This window comes from Eurytemora carolleeae, unplaced genomic scaffold (genome assembly GCF_000591075.1).
Source record: "Eurytemora carolleeae unplaced genomic scaffold, Eaff_2.0 scaffold237, whole genome shotgun sequence".
Lineage (NCBI taxonomy): Eukaryota > Metazoa > Arthropoda > Copepoda > Calanoida > Temoridae > Eurytemora > Eurytemora carolleeae.
The window spans coordinates 164,673-182,449 of record NW_019396130.1 but is presented as its reverse complement, the minus strand read 5'-3'; the positions used below and the strand labels follow the sequence as shown (position 1 = coordinate 182,449).

The following is a 17,777-nucleotide window of genomic DNA, read 5'->3' as shown; positions in this document are numbered from 1 at the left end:
ATCTAGAAGAAACGAAATAAAGGCTTTTGACCAACAAGTACGCCCAACGATACAGACATTAAGTATATTTTAATAAACACGATTCACAAAGTAACCATTATAATTTCTTGAAATAACGATGGAAAAGTCGTTTCTAGGAAACTTTTAAGGAAAAGTATTTAAGTGGAATGTGGATACTTCTCGTTATAGGGATGGATTCTGCTCAGTTTTTGGCTGGATACTACTCTGTATTTAGGTGGATACTACTCAGTATTTAGGTGGATACTACAGGGTGTCCCACGAAACATGACAATAGAAAGACGACTTGAAAGTCGTCTTTGGTATTTAAATTTATTTGTGACATTTAGTCTTCTATCTACTTTAACATGTATGATTCTTGAAACAACTATCACATAATTCTCCTAGCCCTGGCATTTCCAAAAAGTGGTCTGCGTTTTTTGTGCTTTCAATAGTACTGGAGATATAAAGAGTTTGGTTCAGATTTCAATTTTGTTAAATAAAAGCAAAATTGTCGAAATCTGAACGAAATTCTTCATATCTCGGGCAATATTGGAAGCACAAAAAAGGCAGACCACATTTTGGAAATGGCAGGACAAGGGAAATTTTGTGATTATTATCTCTAAAAATTTACTTCTAAAATTAGGTTGAAAAATAAACGCAGCAAATTATATCAAAAATCAAGACGACATTCAAGTCGTTCTGCATACTGTCATGTTTCGTGGGACACCCTGTACTTGGTATGTAGGTGGATACTATTCAGTATTTAGGTGGATACTATTCGGTATTTAGGTGGATACTATTTGGTATTTAAGTTGATAAATTTGGTATTTGGGTGGATACAACTGAGTATTTAGGTAGATACTACTCGCTATTATAATTTAGGTTGATGCTACTTGGTATGTATGTGGATAATATTCAGTATTTAGGTGGATACTATTCGATATTTAGGTGGATACTATTCGATATTTGGGTGAATACAACTAATTATTTAGGTGGATACTACTCGCTATTTAAGTAGATACTTCTTGGTATGTAGATAGATACTACACAATATTTAGGTGGATACTACTCTGTATTCAGGTGAATACTACTCTGTATTCAGGTGGATACTACTCTGTATTTAGGTGGATACTACTCTGTATTTAGGTGGATACTACTCTGTATTTAGGTGGATACTACTCTGTATTCAGGTGAATACTACTCTGTATTTGTGTGTTTATTTCTTAGCAATAAGTTGGATTCTTGACAGTCAAAAACTCTTCGTTTCTCCTGTGATGGCCGGTTTAAGTATCATAGATAATATAGTAGAATATCATAATAAAAATCTCAATATTTTTAACACTGGAACAACACCATTCATTGAAAACTTTCATAAATAAATAATTTTTTATGAGATTATGTCAGCAGTAGAGACGTCACGAAGTTTCAATGGCTCATGTTTACTGATTAATCCTAAAAGTGCGTGACAAATCCTCCAAGTTCAGCATGACTAATCGTCAGAATCACTGGAGGTGGAATGTTCCCAATCAGGAGGTGGAGGTCCTGCTAAAAAGTGTCGGAGGCGGATCATACCCTCCGAATCCTCCAACCAGTCTGAATCCGAGGATCTTGAAAGACGACCTCCATCTCCACCTCGACCTTCGTCCCTAAGCATAAAAATTGTTTCTACGTTGGTTGACGTCGTTAAGGCCATTTTTTTAAATTGTAGAATAGTTAAATTATAAAAATTAATTGGCACCACTTTATAGTATATAGCATCTTGATACATCTTATGGAGCTAAATTTGAAATGTGAAATGTCACTGATATCCTACCAACTGAACATTTGACTGTTTATGACCATAGACCATTTCAAGATGAGTGTTTACTGTTTCCTGTTCACAAATGTATACCTTGTGCTGTCACTGTCCCATGAGCTGAGACGGGAGGGAATTCTAACAACTGTATCAGTATCCTCATGACTTGAACCAAAGTTTGATAGGACGGATAGGTTTCCACTAGAGGAACTAGTAGAACCTGACTCCAGGCTTAACCTGTCTATGGACCGGGTTGAGTCACTAAGAGCCCTTCCTGCGTTATGATGAACCTCCTCATCCGTCTCCCAGAAATCCTCATCATCCTCGTCCTCATCATCTTCATCATCATTATCAGATTCATCACCTAGAAATCCGTAAGTGAAAATATAAAATGATTGAGTTTGGACATAAGGAAGTAGTATTATCAAGGAAGGCATGAAATAAAATAAAAATATACTGTAAGTGTGATTTCAAGTTACCCTCCGTGCAAAGATGTTGATGCCTAGTTTACAAAGGTAGCATTCAAAACATAATCTGATCAATAATGTGGTAGATAAATATGTTTTACTAGTTTAACCAAACTTGTGAAAAGTTTTCCAACATTCATAATAAATCTTTATACAGAAATGAAATACTGACTGTCATATATACAGTCATACATAATTATCACCTTCACAGTTTCTATCACAAACAATTGACTGATGGTTGAAGAGTAGAAGAGAGATCTGTAGTTTCGCCGCCTCCAATGAGAAGCAAGGCCGTAGTGAGGTTGGAACTCCGAGTTCATCGTTGAGAGCATCAAGAACACGAACATTGAGACGGGACACAACAGTACTCTCCGTTACTAAGCTTTCGTCCACAGAATCTTTCCTGATAATCAAAGAATTTCAAACAAAGGAAATGTTATAATTACAGGTTTTTAAATGATTGGAGTGGAGATCGGGGAGGGGGGGGGGGTAAACTTTTTGTCTCACCTGCAACATATATGACGTAGACTAAAGGTTCCACCCCATGTATCCGAGTCAGAATCTGATGACTCCTGGGCGAGATCTGGAACAATATCACTGATGGTTGAGTCCGGAGTAGTGTACACTCCGTCCTCATCTTCATCCTCTTCCGTTACACTTTCAAGCCGACGAGTAGGAACTCCTTGAGACAGATTCGCCTCCGGAGCAATCAGATTCAGGTCAAATGGTTCGTCTGGAGTGCTGAGATCATTTTGTGTATCATGGAACTTGTTGGGGTCGTGTATATCTGGACTCACAGGCGGAACAGGTGTACGGTTCTTTAAGGAAGAAAGTTCGACGTTTCGTTCCGCACGTGAGACTGAAGGATCAGATGTTGTTGGGTTTCCAAAAACTACATTTAAAGTTCTAACTAGCTCTTCAGTGTGGTTTACTGATATATCACCCCTTTCTTTCCTTTTTGAAGGATCAAACCCTTCTAAATTACTAAACCCAACTTCCAAAGGCATGTTTACAACCTCGCTATCCTCTAAAGCCCTAGAGGTTCCTAACGACCAGTTTTCATCAATCCTCAAACGGACCTCCCCTCCGGTATCCGTGGACCTCGGCTGAACACTGACGTCAGATAATTTCGAATCCAGAGAACTCATCCCGTTCTTTTCACACCAATCTCGTATTCCGGTCAAATATTCGTCTGTCTCCTCCAGGAATTCCTGATGAACTTCCAGATCTCTGTCAGGATCAGGAGATACTCTTTCTTTCAACTTTAGCCTCACGAAATCCTGATCCAAGGAATCGTGCTCCGCCAGCATTCTCTCCCTCATCCTTCTTATCTTCTCACTTAGCGCCGCTATACTAGGATCAACTACAGGGGTAGAATCTGAACTAACCAGAGGCTGTATCGGAGATGCAGGTTTGAGTTGAGGTTCAAACACGGAGCTAGAGATGGATTGAAATCTCCTGTCCCAGTCTGCACATTGACGATCAAACGAATCTAATTCACCCTAGATAATCATTCAATCATTTTTTTGGTACATTTATTCCAAAAACATTTCCCTGCTATATTTTCCGAAAGATGATCAATCAGACTAAAATAATCCTGTAGTTCTTGCTCAAAACACATTAAAAGATATTAGTAGGGTTTTAAAACGAGGAAATTAGAAAATAATTAATATATGATATTACCTGAAATTTCAATCCAACAAGTTCTCGGTCTAACATATCCAATTCTGTCTCAGCATCCAGAAAATAGTCCTCCGAATCATCAGGTTCCAGTAAACCTGAACAATCCAACCTGCCACACTCAGGGTTTTTACTGGAGCTAAAGGATTCTTTCATTGTCACGGAACCAGATCTTGCACTGCTCGAGATATCACTTGCAGCGTGAGATATTCCACTCGCTAGACGGGATAATCCGCTTGAAGCCAGGGCTGAGAAACTACTGGCTCCGGCGGATAAACTGCTCGCCCCGGCGGATATACCACACGCCAGATTACTGTAGTTGAGGGAAATACCGTCAATAACCCCGGGGTTCAGTGTCCGACCTTCTGTAGACAATGAATCTGTATCACTGGGAGATATTATCTCAGAGTTAGAAAATGTCTCTGGATCTTCAGTATTCTCGGAATCCAATAAATCATCGGAGGACCGAGGATCCTCATCTACTTGGAACTCGTCCTCGAGGTCGAGGTCCTGCCCAACTCGACTTCCTTCATTTTCCCCTCGGCCAGCCTCGAAACTGAGTTCGAGCTCGTTTCCAGTCTCAAGAATGAAATCATGGGCAAGCATTGCACCTTAACAAATAATGTTCTTACTCTACTTTCATCAAACTTATTCAAACTAGAAAACCGAGTTTATTTATTCCTCACATAGAGGACGATGCAAGTTTTGCTACAAGCTACAGTCGTCGTCTCATATATCAATCCAATAAAGACGACTTCCGATTTCAATGCTTTTAAACAGCATGAATACACATAAACATGGAAACAAAAGAAGCTGTCAATTAAAAAAGCTTTTATTTAATTACTTGTAAACTCGTAATTCGAAATAAGCTTTTTAGCAATCAAAACTTTAATAAAAAAAGTCGTCTTCATTGTATTGATATAATAGCCGACCACTGTGTTAAAAAAGAGAACTTGGTCCTTTAACGAGAAAGTGTTTTTTCTCGCGTCATAGTGGTATTCAAAAACTCTTAACAAATCTGAACCCATTAAAAATGCCATTTAAACAAAACGAACAAATTAATAACAAAGGTTCAATATAGGAAACAAGTACAAATTGGTTTCATCTGGATAAAATCCTCTCCAATCTTTACTGTACCTGAAACACTGATCACACTTGGTGGGATCATGAGACGAAACCAGGTGAACCCTCTCTTCTCACACACTCGGTTCAGCTTCTCAACAGTCACCTCAAATTACGAAATAGAGTTTTAAAAAATATACATTTAAAGATGATAACAAATGAAACTATAAGAGAATAGAAAGATTGGCACACTGAACGTAGTAAGAATAGAAAAGCAAGGAAGACAGACTCAAAATAAATATGAGATCTCTGAACCCCCCCCCCCCCCCATCTGTGTAAATGTGCAAAAACTTTTCCAGGCAGTACTTGCCAGGAAATTAACGGTAGACAATAATTTAAAAAAAGAGGAGTACAAAAGAGGAATAAAATTAGGAGAATATGGTATTGAGGAAGAGGGTTAGATTAAGTAGGGATACCTGAGGATAACAAGAATATGGTAATCAGTGGGATACCTGAGGATTAGGAGAATATGGTAATCAGGAAGAGGGTTGGGTTAAGGATGAGGGAATGAGGGATACCTGAGGAGTGGAAGAGAAAAGAGCGTGTCTGAGAATTGCTCTCACAGCTAACTGTCTCAATCCTAGAAAAAATATGGTTGACAAGAAATTGGAGAAAATACTATGTTTGGGAGATGAAGAGAAAATACTATGTCTGGGAGATGTAGAGAAAATATTATGTTTGGGAGATGTAGAGATAAGAATATGTTTGGGAGATGTAGAGAAAATACTATGTCTGGGAGATGTAGAAAAAATACTAAGTTTGGAAGATGTAGAGAAAATACTATGTTTGGGAGATGTAGAGAAAATACTATGTTTGGAAGATGTAGAGAAAATACTAAGCTTGGAAGATGTAGAGAAAACATTATGTTTGGAAGATGTAAATAAAATACTATGTTTGGAAGATGTTAAGAAAACATTATGTTTGGAAGATGTAAATAAAAACCTATGTTTGGGAGATGTAAAGAAAATACTATGTTTGAGAGATGTAAAGAAGAATGAAAAAAAAAGAAAAATATTTTTTAAAAACTTTTTTAAAGAAAGTTTATTTATAAAGTAGTATAATTATTACTATGAGTATTCTAACCTGCAGTTGTTTGGCCGTAGAGTAAATGAGTTACAGCGTTAGCGTCTACACACTGAAATATGATCATGTTATAACAAATAAAAGTCTTAACATAATTCATAAAAAAAACAGTGTTCCTCTCTAGAATATTATATAATGTAATCGGTAACTGTGTTTTCGTTAACTTGTAAATGTAAAATTCTTTTCAATGTCGAAAATTTATTTTCAGTTTTGATTGTTACGTTTAGTTTGTAGTTCCGTTTAATTTCTTGAGGTTACTACTATATTGCTGTCTTTATTATACCTTGGAGTTAGCAACCCTTTTATGATCTGTGAAGTAGGTTGTCAGAGCAAATAGTTTCTCCGTAACTGTTTTATCTACAAACTTGCCACTAAAGATAGGAGTTACATTTAAAATTTGATACTGGAAAAACGGTACCCACTCATCTGAACTACAGAAATCTGACCTTTAGGCTTTCTGACCTAAAACTATATCAGATTTTAGGATAGGTTAGGTTAGATTAAGCTGGGTGGGGGGAGTTGTAGGGGGTTAGACGTAGTTGTAATGAGCATACGATTTAAATTCGTAAAAACGCGCTCGAAATTTTCTTGAAACTTTTCGATAATTAGTTATGTTAATATTAAAAAATGTTATTTTCAATTTTTGTTGGCAAGTCGGTTGAACCTCTTCACAAACTACTGAGAAACAAGTTTAAACAACTGAAAATTTAAAAAATAATCCTTCCTGTCGACTAATGGAGATATCTTCGTCCTAATGACATGATCTGAGAGTGAAACCTGGAACTCAGGAGGATCCTCCTGGTAGCGCGCTGACCGGCGGGGTATTTGGACGTGAAGGTTGGAGGTACACGGAGAGTTCCCTAGGAGAGGGGAGAGCAGGGGAGGGATTCCGCTCAACTTCTTCACATATTGGGTTTGGAGAAGACGGGGACGGATCCTGGGCGCAGCACGCGCTGATAAACCCGGAGAAGCTCCCAAATCTAGGAGCTTCATCACAACCTTACCCTGACCCTGAATATAGAAAGGACTTCATTAAAAAGAATCACACGGAAATTTAAATTCTTGCCTAAATCTCTGCCTTATCTACCTTAAATGCTGCTCTAAATAGTGTCGACTGTAGACTACAGTTCTGTATATCCAGCAAAGGAAGGCGTCCGTTCTTCTCCAACCTCTCGAGCTCCTCCAGGCTCCTCTTCTCCACCCCCAAGTTAATGATGTCCATGAGCGGAGTGGTGTTGTGTACATCAGCATGGTTCACGTTAGCTCCCAACTCCAGCATCCTTTGGAGCAGATCTTGATCTACAACCGGAGCTACTACAGCTAGATGATAAATAGTTTTAGCTGCTTCAGTAGTTGGTAGGTTAGGATCCCCTCCTCGTTCCAAGCAGAAGTATAATAATTCCCTACAAACATTACATATTAGAAGTTTACTCAACATAGGAATTTTAGTTTTTATTTGCACTCACTCAATCAATCAGATCTGAAAGGAAATCTAATGAATAACTCCCAGAATGCTTTAAGAGACTAGAGCAATGTTTCTTTATTAAATCATCAACTAATTCTTGGATTTTTTACAAAAGTAAACATTTGTTTAACAGATGGAAGAAAATAATAACTATTTGAAGGATGGTACCTTGTCTGTCTTGTAATAGTCTGCGGAGTGAGACTCTTGAGTTCTCCGTTTATTCCGACACTATCTATCAATTCTATTTCCTCTGCTCGGGACGGAGTAGATGTTACTCCGGTCCCAGGTAGACCGAATACATGGATCAGTCTCAGGTAGTAACAGAGTAGAAGTTCAAGAGGAGACTCGTTAGCACTTTCCATATCATGGTTCGGAATACGAAGGTTAGGATTGCCACCTTTCTCCAGTAGTAACTTTGCTATGCGCAGGTTCCTGATGTAAAGATTACATATAAAATGTTTAATGAAATACATGAAAAATAACTATTATTAGATTACACTGTACACAAACAGCTTTATATAATAAAACCTAACCAATGTAATAACCAGTAACAATTCAATCCACTTAGGACCATGTTCCTGGGTTGTTGGTTAGGACCACTAGGTTCAAAAAGGACCAAGTCCCTGGGTTGTTGGTAAGAACCACTAGGTCCACTAGGACTATGTACCTGGGTTGTTGGTAAGGACCTCTTGGTCCATTAAGGACTTTATACCTGGGTTGTTAGTAAGGACCACTAGATCCACTAAGGACTATGTGCCTGGGTTGTTGGCAAGGACCACTAGGTCCACTAAGGACCATGTACCTGGGTTGTTGGTTAGGACCACTAGGTCCACTAAGGACAATATACCTAGGTTGTTGGTAAGGACCACTAGGTCCACTACGACTATACACCTGGGTTGTTGGTAAGGACCACTAAGTCCACTAGAACTATGTTCCTGGGTTGTTGGTTAGGACCACTAGGTCCACTAAAGACCATCTACCTGGGTTGTTGGTAAGGACCACTAGGTCCACTAAGGTCTATATACCTGGGTTGTTGGTAAGGACCACTAAGTCCACTAGGACTATTTACCTGGGTTGTTGGTAAGGACCACTAGGTCCACTAGGACTTTGTACCTGGGTTGTTGGTAAGGACCACTAGGTCCACTAAGGACTATGTTCAAAGGAGTTGCTTGAAGAGCTCCATCATTCAAAAAGTCCGGATCTCTAGTCTGAAAATATATGTTGATGAAACATTTTTCATTTCAACTTTTAGCCGATTCGATAATATCCCCGCCCCCACGGTCACAACCATCCCTCATTTTTTCTAAAATTTCACCTCATCAATAATCTTCTCAGCTATGGAGTAATCTCCTCTGAGCAGAGCCTTGGTGAGGTTGGTTTCATGTAGACCAATCCTGAGCATGAGACCCTGGATGTGCTCTACCTCGTCCTCGTCCATATTGAACAGATGAAGAACCCTCTAAACAGTTATTAATATAAATTTTATAATTTCCGATCTTTTCAATTTACTTTTTCCGTTCATCCTTTCAGCGGAAAATGACAAATTGATTTCAATTTACACGGAAAGTTCATCTTTTAAGGGGGAAAAGTAACAAAAATATTCATAATTATATCCTCAGATTCTCTAAACATCTAACTTTTAAACAACACACTTGTACAAGATGGAAAATAAATATTTTAGATAGGGCTCGAGTAAACGTGAAACGATTTAACCTGTCTTGAGCCTGACTGGGTTTCGACAGAAGAAATAACTATGTTCATATTCTCTATAAATTGATATAACATTGTCATTTCTTTTTCGCTTGATATGGAGTTCTTTAATTTTTTATTTTGGCCGAAGTGGAAATTAAAATTAAAATACAGGATAAAAGTTGGACGAAACCCGCAATATTTATCTTGCAAACCTCCAATTGAGGAGGAGGAATATTTAGTTCCTGGATTTCATTTTCATCCATGACGATTCATTTTTCTGAAATAAGCATAAAATTATTTTTAAAAAAACATTTTTTTTAAGTAGAGTATCACAGGTTAAAAGAAGTCAGGGGCTAAGACCTATTTAACCTTACTCTGGGATTACTATTGAACTGGATCCAGGTACTGAGATTTGAGAACATACTTGTCATAGGTTTAGTGGTTTAAACTCATTTTTTTGAGCTAGCACAAGAACATTACATTTTCTCATACGTGTTAATATGACCACAGCTTTCGCAAGTTTGCGAGTATTCGTCCTATACATAAAAATAATCTTTAACTCCTAATAATACGAATTTACTGATTATCTTGCAAGAAATATTTATCAATAAATTTCTTTCATGGTATGTGAGGAAAGTTTTTAATTGAAAAAATAATGTGATGAATAAGATTATTTCTATCCTTGTCTTCATGATAAACCTCGTCCTTGTATTGATGTGTGTGTGTAGACAAGTCCTTCTTGTACAGACTACTCCGGACACTCATCCTCAACTGCTTCATCTTCTTGTTGTACTTCCTGACCTTGGTTTCAACCTTCCTCTCATCCCTCTTCTCCAGCTCCTCCAGCAGAGCTTCCTTATTATAATTGGATATTATTATGAAAACTGTAAATATTTAAAGGGACTGTAAGCGAGATTTCAAATGACCCTCCATGCAAAGATGGCCTTCACTAACCGTTACACAACAGTATACTTTGAAGCTTTGTCTGATCAAGTATGAATAATATATCAATGTTTGCAATTTAGTAAACTGATTATTTTCAATTTTGGTTTCTCAACAAAGGAGATTTGTGCATTTCTACTACAAGAAAACGTACAGGAATTATCAGAATCAAAATTTTTATTATTAATCAGATAAAGATTACAAACAAACCTTGTAAATCGGGCATTTTCATTTTGTATGGAGGGTCACTTTTAATTCTGCTTTCAGTCCCTTTAAATCAATAAAAATGGTTAAAGGGACAGACCGACTATGTAAAGTAGTTAAACTGAGCATGCAGTGTTGTGGACAAATTCTTCAGGATTCATTTGAGACATATAAAACTTTTTAAAAATCTGTAAATCCTGAGTTAGAGCGCAAAGTCGACGTTTAAAATCGTACTTTTGGGTAGATACGTTTTCAGAATTGTTCTTTTTTTAATTATTAAATAACGACGACAAAAATGTAACCAAATTCTACAGTTAACTAATTAGTTGTTTAGGAACAGATTGAGAAAATAAAAATCAAATCATCGAAAAAAAGTAATCTTATTCAACTATTAGTATCTATAATCTCTCTCTGATCACAAAGATTTCCTGCAGATATTCTAGAATATTTATTAAAAAGACGATATTTAAAAAATTTGAAGAAATCTGCGAACACATTCATAGAAAATGAGAAATTCAATATAATGATGAACAATTTTTACTTTATTTTTCGTCGTCGTTATTTAATAACTTTAAAAAACCGATTTTGAAAACGTACCCACCCAAATTCATGATTTTGAACGTCGACTTTGCGCTCAAAATCACTAATTATACATCGTGGAAACGTTTTTGTCTCAAATGAATCCTAAAGAATATGTCCACAACACTGCATACTTAGTTTAACTACCTTACATAGCCGGTCTGTCCCTTTAACCCTTACTCTGTGAAAATTAAGCATTATCAATTGTTATATATATAACTCCAGGGCACTCTTGTAAGTGATATTTTTTTATTTTGACCAGCCGGGCCATAAGCCACCCCTGTCTTAGCCGAGATATTTGAGGTTCCAAAAAAATGTTGCTCAATCGTTTAAAAGGACAATCTGTAAATTCTGAACTATTTAGGGAAGACGACTCGACCACAGGAGAAGTTCATAGTTGGAGAAACTCGAGAAGGACGCATGATGAAACATGGAGGCCGCACAATCCTCATAATTATAATTTACCACGTCCATGTCTCTTAAAATCTTTTCCTTCATTTAAACACAATTTTATTTAATCAAAGTTAAAGCCTATATACTCTCTTTTAAAAATATATTTCCAAGTACTGTTTGGAAACGTTTTAAACAATTTTAAAAAAGTAAAACTTATTCTAATTTCTAGGTTTGGAAATTAAAATGAAAAAACCTTTTTATTTAATATCTGAATGTTTCAGATATAATGTACGGCGCGTACTAAATGAGATTTTAACGGACTGTGGGCGGGATGTCCTAGCCCCCCCACACTCTGCTACTGTTAATATTCATAGGTACATTTTTATACATGTTAAAATTGTAAAGAAGTCTGCATTAAAGAAAAACATAAAATTGATTAACACAAAATTATCAATTCTTTATCTAGATCTGAAGTTATAGCAACTACGACAGATCCTCGTGCCTCTACTTTACGTCCTTGCGGCCTCTTGTAGCATTTTAGGTAAACAAACAAATTCCCTAAAAAGTCTACTTAAAAATGAGCATAAATGAATAATGCATCTTTTATAGAGGCGGAAGGACCGTGTAGTGTGTACAACAGCTGGACTAGTTCTCAGCTTTATATATATAGGTACAAATATATATTTATTTATGCATTCTTCTAAACTTAATCACACCTCTCAGCTCTAGTAAAAAGACCCTAAAACATTCTTTTTTCTAGACCCTGAAGTGCAAAGAAGATTTCTCTGCAGCCCTTTTTTAGCATAGTCGATCTATACTATGCTCAACGGATCGTGCTTATCCTGAATCCAATTCAGGTATATTCCTCACAAAAAACTCTTGAACTATAATGTGAAATATATAAAAACTGAATACGAAAAATATCTAAATCTTTTTTCGTGACAAAAGCTAATCTGGATTTAAAACTTTAGATCGCTGGGTGTGAGCGATCAAGATCTCTATAGGTTGTTGCACCTCAAAATGATCCTATAGGTGATTAATATTTATTTTTCTAAAGATTGTAATTAGATATAAATATTCAAAAATGTATTATTAGGCAGTGTGCCTGAGGACTCAGGCAGTTAGTATTAAAGCCCGGTTTTAGGCCTAAAGGGAGGGCTTTGGGTATGTAAGAAAAGTCAGAAAATTTCAACAGCCTTAGACCAATACTTTTTGAGTTATGTAAAAAAAAACCACAGGGGGGGGTCAAATTGACCCCCCCCCAGCGGGAATAGGGTTAAAAAGCCGCGCCTTATAAATAGCTAATTTTACTGAATATCGACTTTTGTTTTTATTATTATTATTTAAATGTGATTAATTTATTTCAGTTATCACCTGCTTATGGAGGATAAATAAATACTTAAACCTGGATTTATCTTCTATCCTGAGTAATAAAGAGGAACAATTATTCCACGGTACAATAAATCTTTAGCACGTCCCTGAGACACGTGCGACACATAAAGTGAGAGACAAGAGTCAATTAAATAAACATAAACAAACTAAAGGTGTAAACCTACAAGTCTCACACAATCAATAACCAGTGAGGAATATAATCCCAAAATTGGTATAACTAGGCTTTTAGACCACTTTTCTTTAAACAATTTTAGCTTTTAACTGCTTTGAAAGCGGCCATTTTGAATTATCACAAAAATATATGTCGAAATTTTTTCAGGCAAAATTTTCAACTTTGACGTCCATGTGAGTTGCCATAAAAAAATTGGTTCCGATTCGACCTATCAGCCGTTTTGACGTTAATTAGATTCAACCAAATACTGACAAGCAAAATAAATATAGATGAATATACCTCTGAACCCCAAACCAGCATAGCTCTCTCCTCTACCTGGAGCCGGAGATACAGTTTCATCTCTCCGCCCCGGGGATTATGCGGATTCTTTCTTTAAACCATTTTTAAAAATCAAATTCAGTTTTTATCTCTCAAAATAATTTTAACCATAAATCTAACAAAAATAAATACTAAAAATCATGTTTAACCAAAATGGAGAAAATTTTTTAAGCTTTTAAAGAATATGAAATGTTTCGGAGGAAAAAAATATCCAAATTAAGGATAATTTGTAGCAGTTTAGTTTTTTCCAAAATCTATAAAATCCTCTGATAATTACATTTTAAGGTTTGTACGCAGTAAACACAAACTTATAAAAATAAATTAACTAAAAAATGAAGTAATTTAGATAAGATGGAGATTGCAGACTGAGGAAAATAAATTTTGAAAAATACCGATAAGAAAATTACCTCGTCATAAATCTTAAAGGTTTACTTCCTTCCCACTCGTCAAAGTGAAAATCTCTAAAAAATAAATAAAACTATGAATATGGAGAGAGCAAAATTATTTATAAAAAGTTTAGTAATCTGTAATCTTTAAAATTAAAAAAATAATATATTAGTAAACATGCTTTGATAATCTTTTATTAAAGAGCAAATGAAAAAGAACTTTAATCAATAATCATAGATTTAAATGCTTTTATGAATTTTGCTTGTTGACGCTACTAAACCAATTTCTTTTGAATAACAAGGCGAAGTTACATATACAGTGATGCATATTTTCCTAAAAATCATTCCCTCCCTCATTTTTAATTAAATCATGTTTTTCGCTAAAAGTTATTCAACATTTTTTTTTCGTTGAATTGCTGTAAACAAATGATTTTTAGTTGGAAATAAATATTTTTGGGTAAATAGTATCAAAAAGAACTTTTCATGACTCTGTTTCNAATTTCTAAAATTAAACAACCATGCCTACATATTAACGTCTTTGGGATGGTAACATGAATTTATCCTTACTTGAGAATAAAAGTAGTTTTTGCTTCTGTTTTAGCAATTAGCTCATGTTCACCATCTTTACCAGTATCCTTGCAGTTATCACACACTATACAATCAAACGTTCTGAAAATTATAGCTTACATATATTAAATGAATAAACTAATTTTTTAAAAACTCTATTTAAATTATCTTTTAACTACCCCCAAGTATTTGACAGTTGTGCAAAAGAAAAAAATTATTAGAATAAAAAGTAACTCAGGAGGAATTCCTATTTTCCCCTGGAATGGAAAGCACAGATAATCAAATAAAATCTTTTTTCTTTCATGAATAGTAAATATTCTCTAATTTTATATTTTAATAATCTGGAACCGAATTTAATGAATGTAAGCTACGTCGTTGAACTACCAACTACCGAATCAGTTTGAACCACTGATTCAAAGTTAATCGGTGATTCAAATTTGAACCGGCGGTAGACAGTTCAAATTCGTTAAATTCGGTTGAAGCTAATAACAGTTCAGACTCGTGAAAATTGTAATTTTTTTTAATTGCATAAGGGTACAAAACTTTGTAGTCAAGTAATATAATATTTGTAAATCTTAAAGCTGACCTATGTAGGAATGAATCACTGAATCTAGATTCACACATGCTGCAGGTTGGTTGATCATAAGGAAGAATAGGTCCTAAATATACTTTTAATAAATTGGGAAAATTTTATATTTTGACGAAATTTCGAAATCGAGATACTTTCGCACGACATTGACATGAGTGATGGGAAACATTTTTCGCTTTTTACTGGACTCCTTGTTTCTACATACTTTTTCTACGTCCTCAACCAAACTATAGTTTCGCTGGGTTTCAAATATAAAAAAGAACATTTAAAAAAATTAACAAATTTATGGAGCCACCACTAAATGGCCATAACCATCCCCTAGGGCATAAAAAAAATAACAAAAATTAGACCCGATCCCTTCAGTGGTTATGACGGTTAAAAGGACAAACAAAACAAACAAACAAGTTTAAAATAATAGAACAGGGACCGAATTTTATGAGCTATGTCGCTGTCGCTACCACCGGATTAAATTTGAATCACCGATTCAAATCCTTCCGGACTCTATAGTTTGAAGAGTAAAAGAACTTGGTCTGACTACACTGGAGGAGAGAAGAACACCGATCTTGTACAAACCTACAAAATCATACATGGAATAGATGAAGTGGACAGAAAGATTTGGTTTGAGCTGTATGGTGACACTGAAAGGAGAGTAACCAGAACAAGTGAACAGTTCCTTTATATAGTAGCTTCCAGACCCAATTTGGGTATAAGAAAGCACTTTTTCTTTAATAGTATAGTTCAGCAGTGAAATTCACTACCTGAAAACATCAAAAATGCATCAAAAATGCAAGAAATGTGAAACAATTTAAACAGATGTATCTAAGCCAAGTGCCCCTACCCTGATGAAGCCTATGATCCTGGAAATGGTATGGGTCACCAGGAAAACTGACACTTCTTCCTAAATCAAGATGGTCTCTTAGAAGCTCGTCTTCAAGTGGACAAGTAATAATCGGTGGCTCAAATTTGAACCTTAAGTGGATAGTTCAGCGAAGTAGCTCAATTCTCTAAATTCGGTCCCAGAGGTCTGATTTGTTAAACAGCATGAAGCAGTTGAAGTACACGTACTGTATCTAGTTTAACCTTATCTTGCTATTTATTAATCTCGGATTAAGTAAAAAGAAGACTGAACCTGGTGTTTCAACGATAATTCTCTCTTCCTTCCCCTCCTCCTCCTCCTCTATAAAGAATCCACCCCCACTATCCACAAGCTTCGGCTGCTCGGACCTTTATACAAGAAATTAAAGAAGCTGTCGCAGAAAATGAAAAGAAGGATAGAATTAATTATTTTGATTTTAAAAGATCAGAATTATTTTTCTGTAACAAGAAAATTCAATAAAAATTTCTTCAATTACGGAGAAAATGACAATGCACAGACAATGCACATATATTTTTGATGATTTTCGCTACAGGAAAATCTCTAGATTTGAGATCCCCCCCCCCCCTCCATCTATGTAAAAATATGTTTCAAGGAAAAAGTCCAAGGACAAAATGTCACTGTAAAAATAAAGTTTTAGATTCCTGGGACTTTTTAATTAACTCTTACTCGGAGTTCATCACTTTTACTATTTTAATATGGAGGAGCATTAAGTCAACTTTGATGTATCAATTTATCAACAAAGCAAAAAGTGAAAGGTTTGTCGTAAAAATCAAAATCCTAGATACTTAGAAGTTTGACCACGTTGATTTTTGAAACTTTAAAACTATGAAAATATCCAGTTTATATCTTCATATCTTTGCTCTATTAAGATTTTTTATCTTACCTGTGAAGTTTTGAACCAGCTCCGGAGTAAGGATGGGTAAGAAGACGGGATTTCTTGAGAGAAAGTGCTTTCAACCGATTCCGTTCTGCTCTTGCTTTCTCCGCAGAGGTGAGAGGCCGCTTACCAGCATCTTTGACGAGGTACCATTAGATAGAATAAAAGTTCTAGAGCCAAATTTGATAATCTTAAGAAAATTCATTAGATAATAAGCATGAAAAGCGTCAAGTTTATCCTAAAATGTAATAGATATCCCCATTTACAACAAGAAAATTATTAAAGTAGCATACACCCTAAACGACAGGATTAAAATACCGGATGTTTTCTCTTCATATTCTTCAACAGCCTTTTTCAGTTGATCATCTTCGGCATCACTAAATTCTTCATCAATATCATCAGTCGTAGCTGTGGTACAAGTTGTACCAGGAGTCGGAACATCTGGATTTATCAGGTTTTCTCCATCCGCCTTATCTTCATCATCTTCTAGATCAAACAGAGATTTAACTCTTTCTTCGTCCCTATTCACAGCCATCATGTGCATCAGATTTACTTCCGCCAAATCAGATCGGTTTTAAGTCCAAAGTATTGATGGAAAATAATTACGAAACAATTAAAAATGAAAACAGAGTGTACTATGCACTTTACAGTGATAGGAGAAGATTCAGCAGAACAACAGCTGACGCTAGTCTGATTTTCCAAAAATATATGTTTTATAAATACAGAAAATCATTTTTATTTTTATCGAAATTATTGTTTCTCAATAAAATTTTAATCAAAATAAAAATTTATTTTTGGTCAAAAGGGTTTTAATATGTTTTATTTAAAATGTGGATTGTGGAAAGAAAACGATATAATAATTATGTTCAATATAAATTTGTAGATATTCAATATCCTCCCCCGGCCCTCTTCAATATCCTCCTCTCATGCCTCTTCAATATCCTCCTCTCATCCTCTTCAATATCGTCCCCTCGTCCCTCATCCTCTTCAATATCCTCCTCTCATCCTCTTCAAAATCCTCCTCTCATCATCTTCAATATCATTCCCTCGGCCCTCATTCTCTTCAATATCCTCCTCTCATTCTCTTCAATATCCTCCTCTCATTCTCTTCAATATCCCCTCTCATCCTCTTCAATATCCTACTCTCATACTCTTCAATATCCTCCTCTCATTCTCT

At 35.6% G+C, this 17,777-nt stretch overlaps 2 protein-coding genes across 2 annotated transcripts; both read right to left on the bottom strand.

The window, feature by feature from the left end:
- Positions 1-49: 49 nt before the first annotated feature.
- Positions 50-9,587, bottom strand: LOC111695841 (uncharacterized). The gene is made up of 16 exons (XM_023465296.1): positions 9,517-9,587; positions 8,928-9,071; positions 8,726-8,820; positions 7,781-8,044; positions 7,235-7,550; positions 6,872-7,158; positions 6,431-6,518; positions 6,148-6,199; positions 5,583-5,644; positions 5,080-5,170; positions 3,946-4,553; positions 2,770-3,764; positions 2,466-2,665; positions 1,892-2,159; positions 735-1,646; positions 50-264 (listed from the first exon to the last, which is right to left on the bottom strand). The coding sequence occupies exons 1-15, from the start codon at positions 9,565-9,567 to the stop codon at positions 1,490-1,492; spliced, it is 3,678 nt and encodes a 1,225-aa protein (XP_023321064.1). The 5' UTR covers positions 9,568-9,587; the 3' UTR covers positions 50-264; positions 735-1,489.
- Positions 9,577-17,279, bottom strand: LOC111695850 (DNA repair protein complementing XP-A cells homolog). Its single transcript, XM_023465308.1, has 9 exons — positions 16,919-17,279; positions 16,607-16,736; positions 15,976-16,070; positions 14,844-14,916; positions 14,258-14,359; positions 13,712-13,765; positions 13,266-13,356; positions 9,986-10,159; positions 9,577-9,840 (listed from the first exon to the last, which is right to left on the bottom strand). The coding sequence occupies exons 1-9, from the start codon at positions 17,142-17,144 to the stop codon at positions 9,781-9,783; spliced, it is 1,005 nt and encodes a 334-aa protein (XP_023321076.1). The 5' UTR covers positions 17,145-17,279; the 3' UTR covers positions 9,577-9,780.
- Between the last annotated feature and the right edge of the window lie 498 nt (positions 17,280-17,777).